This window comes from Anastrepha obliqua, chromosome 4, assembly GCF_027943255.1.
Source record: "Anastrepha obliqua isolate idAnaObli1 chromosome 4, idAnaObli1_1.0, whole genome shotgun sequence".
Classification (NCBI taxonomy): Eukaryota; Metazoa; Arthropoda; class Insecta; order Diptera; family Tephritidae; genus Anastrepha; species Anastrepha obliqua.
Genome location: NC_072895.1, coordinates 40,587,947 through 40,606,259, shown reverse-complemented (window position 1 = coordinate 40,606,259; position 18,313 = coordinate 40,587,947). Strand labels below are relative to the sequence as shown.

At 36.4% G+C, this 18,313-nt stretch overlaps 1 protein-coding gene across 2 annotated transcripts; it reads right to left on the bottom strand.

The window, feature by feature from the left end:
• Nucleotides 1-1,482: 1,482 nt before the first annotated feature.
• On the bottom strand, nt 1,483-14,563 carry LOC129243915 (sulfhydryl oxidase 1). 2 transcript variants are annotated; one of them, XM_054881364.1, is made up of 4 exons: nt 13,232-14,563; nt 9,322-9,774; nt 2,344-2,707; nt 1,483-2,277 (listed from the first exon to the last, which is right to left on the bottom strand). In XM_054881364.1, exons 1-4 carry the CDS (start codon nt 14,201-14,203, stop codon nt 2,231-2,233), a joined length of 1,836 nt encoding a protein of 611 aa, XP_054737339.1. In that variant the 5' UTR covers nt 14,204-14,563; the 3' UTR covers nt 1,483-2,230. The 2 variants fall into 2 exon arrangements, with proteins under 2 accessions (XP_054737339.1, XP_054737338.1); XM_054881363.1 differs by having other exon boundaries at nt 1,483-2,707.
• Nucleotides 14,564-18,313: the final 3,750 nt, after the last annotated feature.

Here is an 18,313-nt window from a genome sequence, read left to right as displayed (position 1 = left end):
GAATTTATATTTTTAAGATGATGCACTTTTAGAACATGCCATAAAAAAATTTTCGATTTTTTAGTCCAACACAAGGTACATATATAACCCCTTAAAGTTGGGATATTTTCTTATAACGTAAGCAAAAAGTTGTGTTGCTTAGCAGGAATATTTTTAGACAATTCTTAGTACAGCATATTTGAAAGACAAAACTAATTAAGGTCAACATAATCGTAATAGTCTGCCTTATACCGGCGGTAGTTAGAGTCGAATGGGTTGATGCGTGACTACCATTCGATAGTGTCTGGGTTTGAAACTTGGGCATGAAACGCCAAACGATAGAACAAGTTTTTTCTGGAACGGGCACCCTCGGGAGGCAATGACAAGCCTCTGAGTTGTACTGTCATCTGTTATTCGGATTCGGCAGCCGACTCCGAACGGCAGATATTTTTATAAGGAGCTTTTTCATGGCAAAAATACACTCGGAGGTTTGCCATTGCCTACCGAGGGGCGACCGCTATTAGAAAAATGTTTTTCTTAATTTTGGTGTTTCGCCGAGATTCGAACCAACGTTCTCTCTGCGAATTCCGAATGGTAGTCATGCACCAATCCATTCGGCTACGGCGGCCGCCATCAGATATATTAGTTTGGGGAAAAAGAAATCCATTATTTTTTTAGTAAATGGCTGTAGTGTTTAAAGTGTTAGAGTTATAAAGTTTATACTCGTTGTCAAGGTGACATTTCACATTAAAAAAATTTGTTTGCTGTTTTTTGTTTGTTCTATTCAGTTGTGAGTTACAGGAAGTTAACAATGGAAAATTCGATAAAGACGAAAATGCAAGCCGGGCCTGAAATTGTGAATAGTGTTTATGGTGCCGATACTGTAACAGCTAATTAGGGGCAATTTTGGTTTCATCAATGCCTTTCAGGCATTTTTGTTGTTAAAGAAAATGTCGTTAAAATCACAGAAATAATCGAACTTGACCGGCATGGCAATAACACAGTCCAGGAACTAAATTTCGACCATAAAACACTTTTAAACCATTCGCAAAAAATAATGTATTTCTTTTTCCCTAACCTAATATATATATGTACATACCAAACTCCATATCACGAAATTATAACCACATGGCTAAAAAAACGAAATTTCCAAAAACAAAAATTTTGAAATTCGTTTTTGTATTGTACCGTAGTCTATGGTAACGACTTGTTTACATTTGCGATGGCCTGCAGTTTTATTATGTGTTCATTGTTAATAATTAAATTTAGCAATGTTATCTGTGAATGGTTGCTTGCATTTGTTGTTTCACTACATCTTACATCTCGGTAGCGATTTCATTGTCTTGTTACTACAATGTGGACATGCCCCGGATGTGTGTTTTACACGCTTACACTTTCAATAACAGCAAACAAACTCGTACAACAAAAGCTTATCTTATCAATTTACTGCCACAGCTCAAATGTGTCTTCTTTGTTTGGGTGTGGAATTAAAGAGAGATTCAATGATGTTTTTATTCTATTTATTTACAAATAAATCTATTAATATAATGAGTCCGATGTGCATCACAATAGCAAATTATCAGCTGCTCGGTTTATTTGACTTTGCAATCATAAACTAGATTTTATATTACGGATCACAAATTGGCATAAAGAAAATGCTACTTGTTTCCATAAACACTCGTACATACTCGTACATATATATTTATGTTTGTCGTGTCGCGTGTCAGAGTAAAAAAAGTAATAAAAATTTGTTGTAGGTGCAGTTGCTTATAATATACCATAAATGTATGTAATTTCTGTGGGTTCGTTACAACAATCGCTCATTTCTTAAAAATATACAATATTATGTATGGAAGGCTTGTATAAATGTACATATGTATAGCTAACTAACATCATTGGAATTACAGTATTGAGAATTTTTGTATTCATTGTAAATATGTATATTAAGCAACGTAATTGATCAACAATAATTTTAGAATTTATTTTGCTTTTAAAAATAGTTACTTTCGATTTCTTTTGAAATGCTCAAATGCTTACACCTCAAGTCTATGCTCAAGCCATAATCTTCACATCATTATATACATATTACACTATAAATGGAATCTTAATTGAGAGTCCTTGTCTTTGTCTTGTAAAAAACAAGTTTTCGTCTCATGTATCACTCTGTTTCACATAATGGTGAAACTTTGTCATTTTCACTGCGTTTTCTATTATTATTATTATTATTACTTGACATCTCCATGGTGCTATGTTAGACTTTTCCGAGCGCGTCATGCATATATGGCCTTTTGCGATAACCTTTAATGGCGAATAGTTTGAATGCAACAACCATCATGATGACACAGAACCCATACAACAACATACCCATGCGCATGTCCATTTCGGAGAACACATTACCGACCCTGCGTTTTTGGCGCAACTTATCCAGCGATGGCTGCAACACAGCTTCGTTGTCGATACCGTAACGGCTGACAAAGCCGGGATTGTGTATATTTTTAAGGAAACTGAGTACGGCATCCTTATCCCAGTTGACGTCAGTTTTACTTTGATCACTTCTGCGGCACTGATGACAACTTGATTCGCTGGGAAATTGTATTTTGGCAAATTGAGGATCCTCAGTGTCATCACCAGCTAACCGATTATTTACTTCATTGTGTGCGGCCCACAACCAGAGCACGGCTTCATCTTTGCTGGGTACGTTCCAAATTTTCCGACGAGTTGCCATGGCCTGCGGGAATTGCATATAAGTGATTAGTGTGCATCAGTTAATAATATTATAGATAAAAAAGTACATTCACTAGCATTGAACAAGGAATCAAAATGAATATAAAAGGTGTCCCTCCCTTCTATGTAAGTGCAGCCATGTAATAGCCTAGACAGACGACGGCGTTAATAGCTTAAGTCGGAATTATCTCAGGAATTAAGGCAACTAATGCGGATTAACTATTAGACTTAATTCTCATAATTTCAGGAATTTTCGATAGCAAAATTGCCGAGAAAGGACAGTTAATATCTATTGCGAATGAAAAATAATCAAAATTTTAAAGAGAAGAACAAGAAAGGCTGGATGCATTTGCTAGTTTGCACTAACGCGTTCGAAATCACATTAATTGTTCTGACATTTCGGAACAGTTTAAGAAATTGTAATTTAAGAGTTTTTTTTTCAAATAAATAATTATTTCCTAGTATCAAGTCAGCTAATATCCGTATTTGTTGTCTGCGGTCCAGCTCTTACTGACAAAACTATCCAATAAGCAAATCAGTTGAGGTGTAACTGCAAAACTTCTCTTCTATCGCCTGCACCTACACCTACAACGCCAATAACACAAATATTTCTTATTTTTTATATTATCACGAAAAACTAATAGGTCTATGAATAAGTTCGTGCGGTTTTTTTTTCGAAATTTGAATTTCGGATCATTCCCATGGCTTTTAAACGTTTGGAAATGGTTGATTGATCAACTCCCAAAGTTTTTGCAACCTCTTCTTGCGTTTGAGCCGGATCTTGATCGAGCAATTCCTCCAATTCGGTATCCATGAACTTTGGCGGCGCACCCTCGCGTTCTTCGTCTTCCAAGCCAAAATCACCACTTTTAAAGCGTGCAAACCACTTCTGGCACGTTCGCTCAGCTAGAGCATGCTCACCATAAACTTCCACCAAGATACGATGACTTTCGGCTGCTTTTTTCTTCATATTAAAATAATGAAGAAGAATTCCCCGCAAAAACACATTATTTGGCACGAAATTCGACATTTTCAAGTGTGGTAAAAATATTGTTGTTTACGCTTCAAATAAAAAACTTATACTGACGTTTGTGCCTTACGACAGTAGCTCTCCAATGAATGTTTGGAAATGTGGATCGATGGAATAATAATCAAGTTACGCCATCTGTTGTAAAACCGCACGAACTTATCCATAGACCTATTAATAAAAATAATAATAATAATAAATTATCATTCATTATCATTATTAACTGGTTATTGAAATCGGGCTTTAGGTAGCGCAGGGACTGTACAATAAATCGTTTTAAGTATTGGAAATATACTTGCATATAAAGCGTTTTTCAATAGGTGCGCTTCAACTTTTTTCCGATAGGGAGAGCGAACGACGCAATATTTTTTATTTTTCGCTTGTCATTTGTAAACTTCATTAGTATACATTTCATCATGGAACGCTACATACTTGAGCAACGATTGCAAGAAATCGAATTTCATACTTAAATGTATATGTTTAAACTCGATAATAAAAAAAAAAATTGTTAAAAAAGTCAAACCGTTTGTGTTTTATTCAAAAAAAAAGTTGAAGCGCTCTTACTGAAAAACGCTTTATATAAGTATGCAGGTGTGTATGTATTAGGATGCTCCAAAATTCGTTCTTTTGTAAAAACCGACCTTTTGAAAACTGGTAAAGAAGAAATGTTCAAAAGGTTCCGTTGCAATATAGTTTTCAATAAAACCCCCCCGTTAATTTCATTAAGTTGGTTGGTTCAATCTTGCCTGATCAGCACAAATTTTTTAACTTGAAGTTTCCAGCATAACTCAGATCTCGATAACGATGTAATAAAAGATAATAATGAGCTCGCTAGGTGGCATCAGGGTCGCGATATTTTGCAGAAATTACAATAAGGAGGTTTCCTCCAAGGCTATATAGCCTATTGATTATCACGATTTATCAAGTGGAATTATAAGCAAAGCCTCATAATCGATATTGCCGAGCGTGGAAACCTGAAACACACAATTTACGTTAACGAGTCTATTTCTATAACCGCCAAAGGACTGGCCTTACAGTAACATTAATTACCCAAACACGTATGGAGAATGTTTTATGTTATTACAACAACGAAAACAACGTATTGTAATTTTTTGGTTCTAAATGCATCTTCAATTCGATCGTCTTATCAAAAGACATCAGGCGAGGATAGTGCACATTGAGCTACCTTTTTTCGGGAAGAGGAACGAAATATATCATACAAAGAGGTCTTTCTACCTAAGCAAAATTACGTTTATTTTCTATGTTATCGGAAAACCCGGGATTCTCATCTGCTCAAGGACTGTCAGGTAAGCACCAGCCAGAAATATATCGTTACTTTCTATAAGTAAATGTAGCGAACATTGTAACAAACAGAAATACGCTTTTATATTATGAAAATTATAAATGTGCGGATAATTGAAAAAAAAAACACGTAAAAATCGATCATAGGGAAACATACAGTCGTTTATACTTATATATCAGGTGTTTTTTAAGAGTTTTAGAACTTTTAAATGATAATAAAGAACAAAAATATTGGATGTATTTTTTTATTATAATTTGGCCGATATTTCGTGGAATTTATTTTTTGAGTCCAATATTCGGCCGCGGCTACGAGTTTCATAGTCCGTTCGATCAGTCCAATTTTGTTCGTATGGTGGCTTGAATATTGCAATAACTCAATTGTTAAGCTCGTTGAATGTATGGAACCAAATGTCGTCGATGTTTAACTGATTAATATTTGGAAACAAAAATTCAGTCAGCATGGCTCGATAGCGTTCGCCATTCGCTGTAACGGTAGCTCCTTTCTCATTTCGAAAGAAATAAGGGCCGAGCTTTGCCAACATATTTATTTTTTCATAGTAAATTTCTTTAATTTGGAAGCGTTATTTTGGCGTTAAGCGATTTATGATGACTTGTCAAACGACGTGCTGAACAGAAATGTCAACACAGTTTGCCATTCTGAGGTGTCCAACCATAGTTATGGATATCGATAGTTCTCATGCAGTTAAAAAAACACCCTATACATACAAGTTCAATGAACTAAAGTATCAAAAAAAAAAAAAAAAACCGTGAAGATGGAGCTCTGATTCGCTGAATGAACTAAATAATTCTTTCCCACAACATACAGCTGTTGACAGCTAATTAGAAACGACACTCATTTCAAAATAAATTTTCCATTTTCCTTTTAAACACGTATTTTCATAACTTGTTGCCAACTTTATTTAAACATATGATAAACTTAAAAACTGGTGGAAAACAATTTTATCCCAATTCTTTATTAAATATATATATATTTTTTTAAAGCATGTGAAATGCACGATTTGGATAGGGCAACTAATTAGAAACAGTAATGTATTATCAGATCAACATAAAGATTATGTTAGTATTTGGTTCCATAACCCTTTTGCTTCAACACTGCCCCACATCGATTGCGCATTGATGTAATGAGATTCTGACAGCGCGCCACAGGTATTGCTTGCCATGCTGTTTTTACTTCGGCAAAAAGGGCATCCATATTTGGGATATTTTCGGCACTTACGGCTTTTTTAACGTCACCCCAGAGATGCTCTATTGGGTTTAAGTCCGGACTGGATGATGGCCATTCCAAAACATTGATGGAATTTTCGTCGAAAAACTGTTTCGTCAAGTTTGCCGTGTGCTTTGGATCATTATCCTGTTGAAATTTCCATATAACAGGCAAATTTTCCTCAACCCACGGCAACATTACATTTTTTAGTATATCGACGTATTTCTCCTTATTTAAAATTCCATCAATCCTATGGATTGGGCCAACACCATTCCACCAGAAACATCCCCACACCATGAGTGATCCTCCACAATGCTTCACTACCCGTGAAACGTAGCGAGGATTGAATTCTTGGTTGGTTGAGGCCGTCGAACCTAACTTCTACCATCTTGGCCTATGCGATTTATCTTGGTTTCATCGCTCCAAACGATATATTTCCATTGATTTGGAGTCCATGACCAATGGAATCTCGCAAAGACTACTCGCTGTCTCCTTTGTATCTTGGTTAGAAGGGGCTTCTTGCGCGCTGCTCTGCCATGCAGTCCAGATTCGACCAGACGCCGAGCAATTATCCTCTTGGATATTTCGAAATTGTATTGATCATGAATTTCCCGTTGGATGTCAGTGAAAGTCTTTTTTGGGTCTCTTTTGGAGATGATTGCTATCTTGCGGTCAATTTCTGCTGAAGTTTTCCGGGGCCTTTTCTTACGTGGAACATTGTCAACAGTCTTAAAAAGTTGGATATGCTTTAAGGCGTTAAAAAGCGTTTTTGAGCATTTGACTTGCTTAGAAATTTCACTGTACGACTTTCCAGCTTTACGAAGGTCAAAAATGGAGCTCCGCAGGGCAGGTGTACAGCTGCTGCTTTTTCCCATTACACATCTTGAAGACGAATATTTTAGTTGCTTTTAAACAACCAATTTAAAATATATACACACCAAAAAGTCGATTATATTACTATTAAAATAACACAACTTGCCGAATATGCTTCCATTGAACAACTGTTTCTAATTAGTCGTCTCAGTTTATTTACCTTGAACTAAGTAACCCATGCACTGCGTTGGATAATATTAACGGTACTTCAATTTCACAACTACAAAACTAGGCGCATTGGGTAGTAAATAGAGTAACAAAAGCAATGCAAATGATTTTAAGAGAAAAAATAACGGTAAATTTAAACAGTTTAATATTATGCTCATCAAGCGTTTATCAAAAGGGAGCGTTTCTAATTAGCTGACAACAGCTGTATACCTAAGTTAAGAAGAGACAGTGGCATGAAAAAAAAAAAATTCGAGAAAAGTAAAAATTACGTAAACATTAATGTGGGTAGAAAAGCAGCCAAATGTGTAAACAAATGTTTGTTTGTATGCAGAATATGTATGTTTAAATAATCATGGCTGTTTATTTGCAACCCGAGCCCGTAACGACTACGAACTTTATTATTAAATAAAATAGTGTTAAAATATAATATTTATAACGATAATAATATTATAAAAATAATGAAGATGACAATAATAATAATAATGATAAGCACAATTCTAATCAACTTTTTTTAAGCAAAGATAAAACTCAGGTTTTTATTTTTTACTTTCAAATAATAAATAAATCTCAGCAAATAATTTGAGTTTTTTTATAACTTAACAAAAATAAAAATGAATGCAAAAAAATGAAGTCAAAAAATAACTTTTACCTTCAAATAATAAATAAATCTCAGCAAATAATTTGAGTTTTTTCATAACTTAACAAAAATAAAAATTAATGCAGCTGAAGGTAGTCCCTGTAACAAGGGCTATGTTGGTGTACTCCTTATGAAAACATCATTTCTCCTTCCGATGGATTAGTTTGTTGAAATTAGAAAAATTATCATTATTTACGGTTCCCATTTGTTCTAGAGTTTGACTCAAGCTGCATTCGTTCATCTTCTGCGACTTCATGTCATGAAGAGTACGAATAAAGCATAAATAGCGGAAAACATAAAAATTAGAAATCCCACTTTATCGTGCGTGTATACCTAAATTTTTTTGCATTTCCTTAAAGTAGATATATTTAAAAATATGTAAAAAAAATTTTTAACTTAAAATTTTGAAAATTGACGAAGTTATACCCAATGCAATAAGTGCAGGTAGTGAGTTACAACGGCCAATGAAAACTTTAAACGCGTTTTTCTCAACGACTTTTCTGAACACGGTGGCCTCGATTTATCGAAGACTTATGAACCGATTTTAATTTTTTTTTTGTACATGTATTGGCTACAGTCGTACATAGCCGTTGTTTAAAATTCCGAAAATTTATATTTTTTCAAGCCTTTCGAAAACAAAAAAAGGGTAAAAACATAAACTCCTTTTGCATCTGCACTATTTTCTCAAAAAAAAAAAAAAAAAAAAAAAAAAAAAGAAAAGAAATAAAAAAGAAACCGCCACGTACAATGATAGCCTTTGATGTATAGATTAAGAATTTTTTTGGTTTTTTGCTTTCAGATGATTTTTCAGCGCTGTGTCGTGGCCACCAGGGTGCATCAGTTTTTTATGACGTCATTGCATTTATATTAATATCAATTATAATTTTTAATATTTTTTTTATAAAAATTTGTGTCAGTATAGTTGAATATATGTTAAATAAATTATAATTTGTCCGATCCTCAAATAATCATCCCTAATTAAAAAAAAAAATCATGAAAATCACTTAATTTTCACGCGTTCACAGTGGTGTTCCCCCTTAATTGTTTGTTTTTAATTTGTAAGTGTCGATATGTTTCTAGTGAAACTTATTGCTGATATAGTAGCTTTTTACTATGTATCAGCGATTTTTTTCAATTTCGTCTTTAAATACGCTACCAGCAAGTAATTAACTTTGTAAAAATCTTTTGCAAAAAAAAAAAAACAAAACCTGAATCAATACTTATCAGTTTAAAACGATTCCGGGACTCATTTCAGTGCACAGCTGTTGACAACCTTCAAAACTAATTATTCATACATAGCCATATGTAATTTATGTAGGTATGTATGTGTTTACGTTACTTTATTACTACGTGTATTTTAACCCTTTGTTCAATGCACTGACTTACCTGGAAATGCTCTGAGCAATGCGTACAGCCGAAAAAGTATTTCACATAACCATGTATGGCCGTTAATACTTCCAGCGGATCATTACTGATTTCAAGACGCGCTGCCTGTACAGTAAAATAATGGAAGATTGTCCAAAGCGAACAGGTGTAGCCACGCTTATTATGCTGAGAGCTTACACAACCGACAAAGTGATTTGAAGAGAATATTGGACCGAGAGTTTTATTCAAATGTTCCAACATGGTTTGAAAGTCGCCGCCGTTAACCGATTCATTAGCATTCAGTACATATTCATGGAGACGCCGAATGACCTCGTTGCCTTGTGGACCAAGTGGATGATAACGTTGCAGTACGCCAAGTATACGCTGTAGTGCCAACAATTGCTCGCCGTGTATCTCATGTACTTTAGGTATTTCGTTGAATAGCATTTGACGTATGGCCATTTCGAGGTCCGCCTATAATAATAATGAGGAAAAATAAATAGTTTAAACAACTGTTTGAATAAAAATAAAACTATGATTGGTGGCCAAACAAGATATTTAATTAAATACAATATTGAAAGCAGGATTGAGAAACGTTGCATTTCACATATGTATGCATGGATGTAGCACGCAAGTCGTTGGTTTTTAAATAATAGCATGTTTTGAAAAATATGGATTAAATTAATGTGAAACACGAAATATGTGGACAAATATTTAATTTCGCGAGTCAAAAATTACCCTTTCGTCAATCAATTAATAATTCTCAATAACTAAAAAATACTCATAGTAAAAAAATTCCTTGAAACAAGAAAATATTTCCATTTCTAAATTTTTTTGATAAAAAAATTAATAAAATGTGTATACATATTATTCTCTCATTAGATTATTTTTTCGAGGAGAGATGATTTTACACATAGGTACAAGTACTTATCTCATATGAAATTATTTATATGGGCTAGATTAAGAAAAAAATTCTACTCAAAAACTCTTTGGAAACCTGAATTTTCAAATAAATTGTATTTAGTACAAAAATAAAAACCCTCTTCTAAAAACAAAAAAAAAAATTAATAATAAATAAGAGCTGGCATTTGCAATAGTTTCAAACAGAAGCTAAAGATTTATCTTTTGGTTAGGAGCACAGTTTATATTTATAAAAATATGGCGAATCAATGTCTCGTTCTCAAGAGTTTCCAAATTTAAGAAAACTCATTGCTTGCTCTACATTTTATTCTGAATAAAATATTGCTCACAGCAAATTTAAATAAATAGTTTTACCAAATATCGGGGACTTGCTTTCAAAACTTCAGTTTTTCAAACTTCACTTGAACAGCGAAATCCTTCTCCACCAGATCTTTTTGACGTAGAGAAGCCCTTACTCCTCCTTTACTATAACCAGCTGGTACCGCATCGAATACTTTCAGAGTTGGAGCGTTTGTATCCATTTGGATAGTAGCCGCTGAATATTTATTCGATACTCACCGTCGCCAACGTGTAAAGGTACAAAAATTTTACGCAGAATCTTTCTTTCAAATACTATCTCGTACGTCTATTGTCCTCGTCCAAGCTTCTGCGCCATACTTTAGGGTGGGCATGATGAGAGCCTTATAGAGTGTTAGTTTTCAAAACTTATATATATATATATAATTGGCGCGTACACCCTTTTTGGGTGTTTGGCCGAGCTCCTCCTCCTATTTGTGGTGTGCGTCTTGATGTTGTTCCACACAAATGGAGGGGCCTACAGTTTCAAGCCGACTCCGAACGGCAGATATTTTTATGAGGAGCTTTTTCATGGCAGAAATACACTCGGAGGTTTGCCATTGCCTGCTGAGAGGCGACCGCTATTAGAAAAATGTTTTTCTTAATTTTGGTGTTTCACAGAGATTCGAACCTGCGTTCTCTCTGTAAATTCCGAATGGTAGTTACGCACCAACCCATTCGACTACGGCGGCCGATTTTTTTTTTTTTTTGAAAACTTACGTTTGGTTATTTTTCGTAAAATATTAAAGCCCAATTATGTATGTACCTCTTAAGAATTTTTAAATTTTTTACTAATATTTTGAATATTGTGTAATAGATACAAATCAATTAAATTTTTTTTTTCCTTATGGCCTTTTGCATTTCAGGTGATGATATTTTATATTTAGTTGCTGAGCTGAACGAATTAAGAGGATATACATGATCAAGGCATGTAGGAAACGGATGTTCCCCGTTATTTTATTTAAATACTCGTAGGTAGGGATCGATGATTTTGTTAGAACATCGTGGTTTTAAAATCGTTATTTATTTTCTTCGATGTATAACAGCAAATTTTATTGAAACTAAATATAAATAAAAAAATATTTTTTTTTATCCTTGGGTAGTTCCGGTTACGTAGAACCTACTGCCGTGAAAACTGTCTCTTATGGATTGCTTTCCTATATTAATTACCTAACAGATATTTGATCATTTCCCTTTAAGCGCTTATCAAGCAAGCGCTTCCAATACGCAGATGTACCTTTGTACATATTTTTAATCAGTTGATAAGAGTGCACGATAGACCGTCACATATTCCACATCAGTCAAAAACTTATATTAGCAACAAAAAGTTAATAGCGCTTTTACATACAAATAGAAATACAAACTAACAACTTGAAGCTTGTTTGTGAAAATAATTTGTAGCGTAATATACAAAGCTGTACTTGTGCTCACATTGATTTATTATATTTTGGTATGCAAAAATTACCTGTTCACATTTTACCGTTATTATGGCATTTAGAACTAACTTAAATACAAAATAATTTAATACTTCATTTTTGTGCTTTTGTGTGTTATAAATTCTAAGCAATTAGTTCCTTACATAAATTGCATACGAATGCCGTAAAGTCATGCGCATAGGTATTTTTTAAGGCGATAAAACAAATTGCTAGCTATGACACCTGTCTACCACCCGCGTCAAGCGCAATTTCGGAATGCTAAAATTAAACAATTATTGCTAAAATAAACATTTGCAGTATTATGCAAATTAAAGCAAATTATAATGTGGAGTCATAGATGACAATTTTTTTCTAAATTATGTAATATGAATTTTTTAAGATATTTTATTTAAAAGCTAATTTTTGTATTTTGAAATAAGATTTCCTGTAATAAGAATGCGGGATTTTGTCTTATTGCATTTCGAATTTGCTTTCGTTAGTGGCAAAGTTGAATTGTCAAAAATTTAACAAATTGACTAAAAAATCACACTCTTTCTGTCTGCAACACGCCTGATAACAAACTGATAAGCTCTGAAACAATTCAGATAGGAACTCTAATAAATACAATTCTAATTAATCCTATTGGCTTACTTTGATGCTTCGAGAAACTTGTATATCTTTGATTTAACTACCCTTCACGGAAGGAGTGAGAGGTAATGAGTACTGTGTTTTTCGAAATATATTATATTTATTTTCCTTTTCTTCAAATGCCTTTAGTCATCTGTGGAAACACGATACCTATTTAATAACAAATATTGTAATTATGGAAGCGTTGCACTAAGAATAACGATTAGATATTAAATTATTGACTTTATCAAATTATTAGCTTATCCCATAAGGACCAAATATAAAAGGCTATTGGGAAAAACTTTGTTGTTGTTGTTGTTGCTGCTATAACAGTGTTTACAATTAGATCTAAAAGCTTTGAATAAGAAATCATTTTGATTTATCATGTCGCTTTCAAGAATTGACTTCACTACTTTCGGTCTACTAGTGGCTATGTTATGTGAATGAAAGCACGCGACGCATTAGATGGTACAGCTGTTTGAGCAATTCCTATTTAGCTTAAACAAGCACACGTATGTACTAACAAATGTGCCTAGGCATATTACTAGTTTTGTCAATACAACCACAATTTATTGCATATTCTGAAATTAGTGTTAATAATTCTGTTGTATCTGTAAAATATTCAGACTTACTTGATAAACGAGATGCTTATTGCGAAGCACTTCAGAAATTATAGCTGTTCGCCCGGTTTCGTCATCAGGGACTTGTGCAGTGTTAGCTACACCTTTTTTCCCTTCTACTGAACGGGGCTTAAAATGCTGCGCTTCTAGAATACTTTGAATTGTAGCCACGTATGCTTGTGGTGTGTCTTCTTTCACACTATATGGTACCACGTTTCCTTGTCTATCTACTGTTGCTATCTTATAATGTACTCCGTCGATTTGGAATTTGTTGGCCACATTTAAATCAGTGATCCGGCGTACCTGCACATCCGGCCATAAGTGAAAGTTTAAAACACTCTCTAGACCCACGGTGGTGTTCTCCGGTTCATAGGCTAATATCACTAACTTTCTATTGCTATCTAAGCCCTCGAAAATATTTTTTTCTTCGTTTTCCGTCACACTATGTAGATTTGGAAAATTTGGCAGTCTATCGGTGCCATTTTCTGCTACCAATCGTTGAGCCATATTCGCTGCAAGCTCATCCACTTTGACATTTGGCTTAACAAATTGACCATAGTTCCCTTCTTTGCACATATAACCAGGTGAAAAATAACGTAATGTGGGATATGCAAATATTTCGTAGTCACGGCAAATTCCGGTGTTTTCGAATGCATTGCAGTCGATGGCTGCAACTAGTAAAGTTTCACGCCACGGATACAATCTTTCCGCTAACTCTTTGTAGTGCGGAGCGTAACGTTGGCAATGACCGCAAAATGTGTTATAAAACTCCACCAGCAAGGAACGATTTTGATGTAGTACCGTGTCATTAAAATTGTTCACTGTAAGGACAGTCACCTTATCATTGAGATCATAAAGACCTAATTCAGGCGAAACTGGGCCACCCCCCAATCCAGCTGGAATTACACTAGCAGATGTTAGTATAGAAAGTCTCACTACCATTACTATTATGGCGAAAATTCCGACGCAACGGGGTGAACTCATTGTTGCAACTTATTGAAGAGTCTTGAATTCCAAACAGAATAGTGAGCAGTGTAAGCGCGAATAGACGGACTTGTTTGCAAATGCTTTTACTTGGCGTACTGTTACTAATACCATTCGCCGTTTTTCAAGGCCTACCAAGTGATCTTTCACGTCTGCAAGCTGTTGCTTTGTTGGAATTCCTAACACTAATCATACAGCTGATTTAAATTAGCTCACTTTATATTTCCAAAAGCGGTGACCTTAAATACCGTATCCAAAATAAACTGTATCAAAATAAATTCCCATTATTCCACACTCCCACCGAATTGATTATAAACAACTACCGTTATTGCTTACATATACCCGACTACTAAAGGCAAATGACGATTGGGGCAGAATAATTAGCTCCATATACAGTGCTGCCAAGTCAACGGCTGAACAGAGAGCTGCGCTGTGTGAGCAGGTAATACAACGGCTGTAGTTTTCTTAACGCGTTATTATTTGAAGCGTATTTTATATTAAAAAATTAAGATTTTTAATAGAAACAACTTTTTAATCCGTACATGCATATGAGTGTACATTTACTTCGATCCATAAACATTCGCTTATATTTGTATTAACTGTTTTTTACTCTAAAAGAGTTCATTTTATTTAAAGTATGGCCGAATCTTGATTTTAAAATCGAACCAAAGCACGGTGTACTACTCATTTTTCGCGATTTTGACAACCGATGACGCAATATCTTCCAATAAATAGACAAAAGGAAGAGAAGTTACCTGTTTGTGAATATTCATTGAATGGCTTGGCAGCATTACGATTTTAAGATTAGTGATTTTTAAATTAAGTAAACTAATAAAAATGAAGTGCCGCGTATTCAATTGCGAAGGACGAATTATAATAATACCACCAAATGCCTGTTTTTGCGTTTTTTTTCGAAAACGCCATACTAATAATGTGTGTGTATAATTCCTTGGCCGCCGTAGCCAACTGCGTTGGTGCGTGATTACCATTCGGAATTCAGAGAGAACTTAGGTTCGAATCTCGGTGAAACACCAAAATGAAAGAAAATATTTTTCTAATAGCGGTCGCCCCTCGGCAGGCAATGGCAAACCTCCGAGTGTATTTCTGCCATGAAAAAGATCCTCAGGTCCCTCCATTTGTGGAACAACATCAAGACGCACGCCACAAATAAATTCTTGAATTAACAGTTTTCATTGCACTCGGTTACTTTTCTTATTCACAAACAAGCGATTTTTCTTCTTTTTGATTGTTTATTTTAAGAAATGACGTCACAGCGAACGCGGAAGGGGCAATATTGTATTCTATCATTCTGGGAACCAAATCGTCTTGAAAATGTAGTATCAGTAGAGCAGCAAACACAAAGTAGTAGAGCATACAAACAAAAGGAGGTAACTGTTTTGGGAAGACGCCACCTTCTGTCGTCAATTCAGAAGCAGTGAAAAGCAGTTGATTTGAATTTTTCTATTTAATTTTTAATTACTCTAAATTGTACATGGACATTAGATGTTTTGAATCAAATTTAGACTTAGACTAGATGCGCTATCAGATTAAAGGGAAGAGGGTGGAACGAATTGGTTAAGTAGAGAATGTGAATAGGTATTGAGTGAAAAGGTATGCATGATATATGGTATACAAGTCGTTCTAGCAACATTAACTGCAGATTCAGAAAAAGAGCTATTTCGACAGCCTTGAACCAGAAGGGAAAAATGCTCCAATGTTCAAAACATAAGTGTGTCAGCGTCACCCTGCATTAACGGGACGATTCGGGTTCTATGTCTGCAATGCGAAGCCATTCATCTCTCTTAAGGGTATTCACATAAGGATAGGAAAGTTCTTCAAAGTGTCGATTGCCTTAGAGCCTTTCGATAGTCTGTGGAGCTCTGAAATTTGTTTAGGACAACTGGAAATTAATTATGTAGGTGTCACTCGGGTCTTACACGCAAATTCAGATTTATGTCTGCAATAGGAAATGAATGGTTGGTATGCAGGAGTGATAGTCCTTGGATATGTTGTAGGAGTGATAGTGCTTGGTCGTATATAAATCCGGGTCGTTCCCTTATTGTAGAAGCGACTGTTATGGGAACAAGACGATCTCAGCACTCCGAGCTGAAGGAATTGAAATTGATGTCTGCACCTCCCCAAATTGTAGTACTAGTATCAACAGGAAAATGGTTATATTATGTGAATTTAATCAAGTCTTCGAAAGAAAGTGAATGGTTTTCCATAACGGCATTAACGGAACTAGTGTTGTCTCGAATATCCTTAATGCCGGTCACTTGTTCGGCCAGTCCAAGAGTTATGCGTGTTTCTGGATGCTGTCAGAGAGCTGATTAACATTTTTCATACATTCCGGAGAAGTTTTGCGATTCCTACTATAGCGTCCCAGCAAAACTTGTTTACATACGTATAATTTACGTATAATATCGTCATCTGCGTTCTATGCTTTTGTGTCCGCTTTTGGTCGCGGTTATGACAGTGCAGAAAGATGTAGGCTAACGCGCAAACGTTCATAAATCTTCAGAATAATCTTTCTTCTAAATACTCCAAGGGCCAAGATGGGCATGTGCACAGAAATGCATACCACGGAGAAAGTTTTTTATTGCAATTCACTAGGAGCGGTCCGAAGAGGTTCTTTTGCATACGGTTCAGCAAGCTAGTACATGCCACTTCGATCAAAATCTCTCTGTGCAGCAACCCATGATGGAGAGAATAATAAGGTGTCGCCGAACGTGATACCGCCTCTTTGCTCTCAGCGAATATGCCAAAATCGCTGTGTGTGTGACGTCGTACTTGTGCAATTTATTTCGGTGTTGTTTGTGTACCTAATTTCTTCTTTTTATTGCATTCCTGTTCGCTTTTTCACATCTCTCTCATGCAACTGCATCGAAGTGACGCCACGACATTCCCATGGCAGCCGGTTCTACGTTACCGGAATGACTCGGGGTTTTCCCGACCAAGGGCTGCCGCCTCAGTATACTAGCCCTGTCTAGTGTACCGTTTCTTACCAAGAAATCTTTCGTCACAGGAGCAACTCATTGGAGCTAGTTTGCTCCAAATACTTCTCTTCCGGGCTGGCGTCGAACCCTACCCCGGACCAGAGGTATTCTGCTGCTGCATTTGCCACAAACGGCTCCACCCGAACTCCACCTCGGTTAGGTGTAACCAGTGCAACGGGTGGTACCATCTTAAGACCTGCTCAGGCCTTAAGACACACAGGGAGTGGTCCACAAGGTATGTGGCCACGTGTTGCTCCCGCTCACAGGCACATCACACTGCCGCCACCAACAACACCTCAACGGTAAGGAGCCCCCACGAGCAACACAACTCCCTCTCAAATCCACAACCCTCCTGCTCCTACCCCAGTGCGGGGACAAACCAGCAGCTCCTGGTCCCCCGCACAGTCTGCTCCGTGTGTCAGACCGTAGTTCCTCGGAACTTGACAACTGTCCAATGCAATTCCTGCAGTGGCTGGTGCCATTTTCGGAGGTGCTCCGGCCTGCACACCACCCGTGAGTGGACACGCGACTACGTTGACCCCTGCTGCAGAACTCTGCACCCGCAACCGCCCCCAGTGGCGCGGCCATCAGTCAACATCGGGCCACAACCCATTTTGCGGAACGCACAGCAGGACCAACGCAGACAACATCACGCATCCCTCACCCGCCGAGTTACGACATCTCTCCCGCGAAGTTTCAAGCTTTTGCAACTAAACTGCAACGGACTTACGAGCAAGATTGACAAAATAGTCGACTTCATGAGCCGGTTCGGAATCAAGATAGCTGCGGTCCAGGAGACAAAACTGCATGCTAGCTGCCCCCTGATTACCAGGGACGGCTACAATGTGCACAGAAAGGACCGCGAGCGAGACAACGGTGGTGGCCTAGCGTTCATAGTACACCATTCCGTGCAGTATCGTCTTATCGATGAAGGCATCGACCGCAGGGACAGCACCTTAGAAGGTCAAGGTATAGCTGTCCGGTCAGGCGATGCCGAGCTCGAAATATTTAATATTTACATACCCCTGTCACCTGCTGCCCGGCAGGATATCTCCCTGATATTGGTGCGCTCATCAGGGGAGAAAACCGATTGGTAGTAGGTGACTTGAACGCG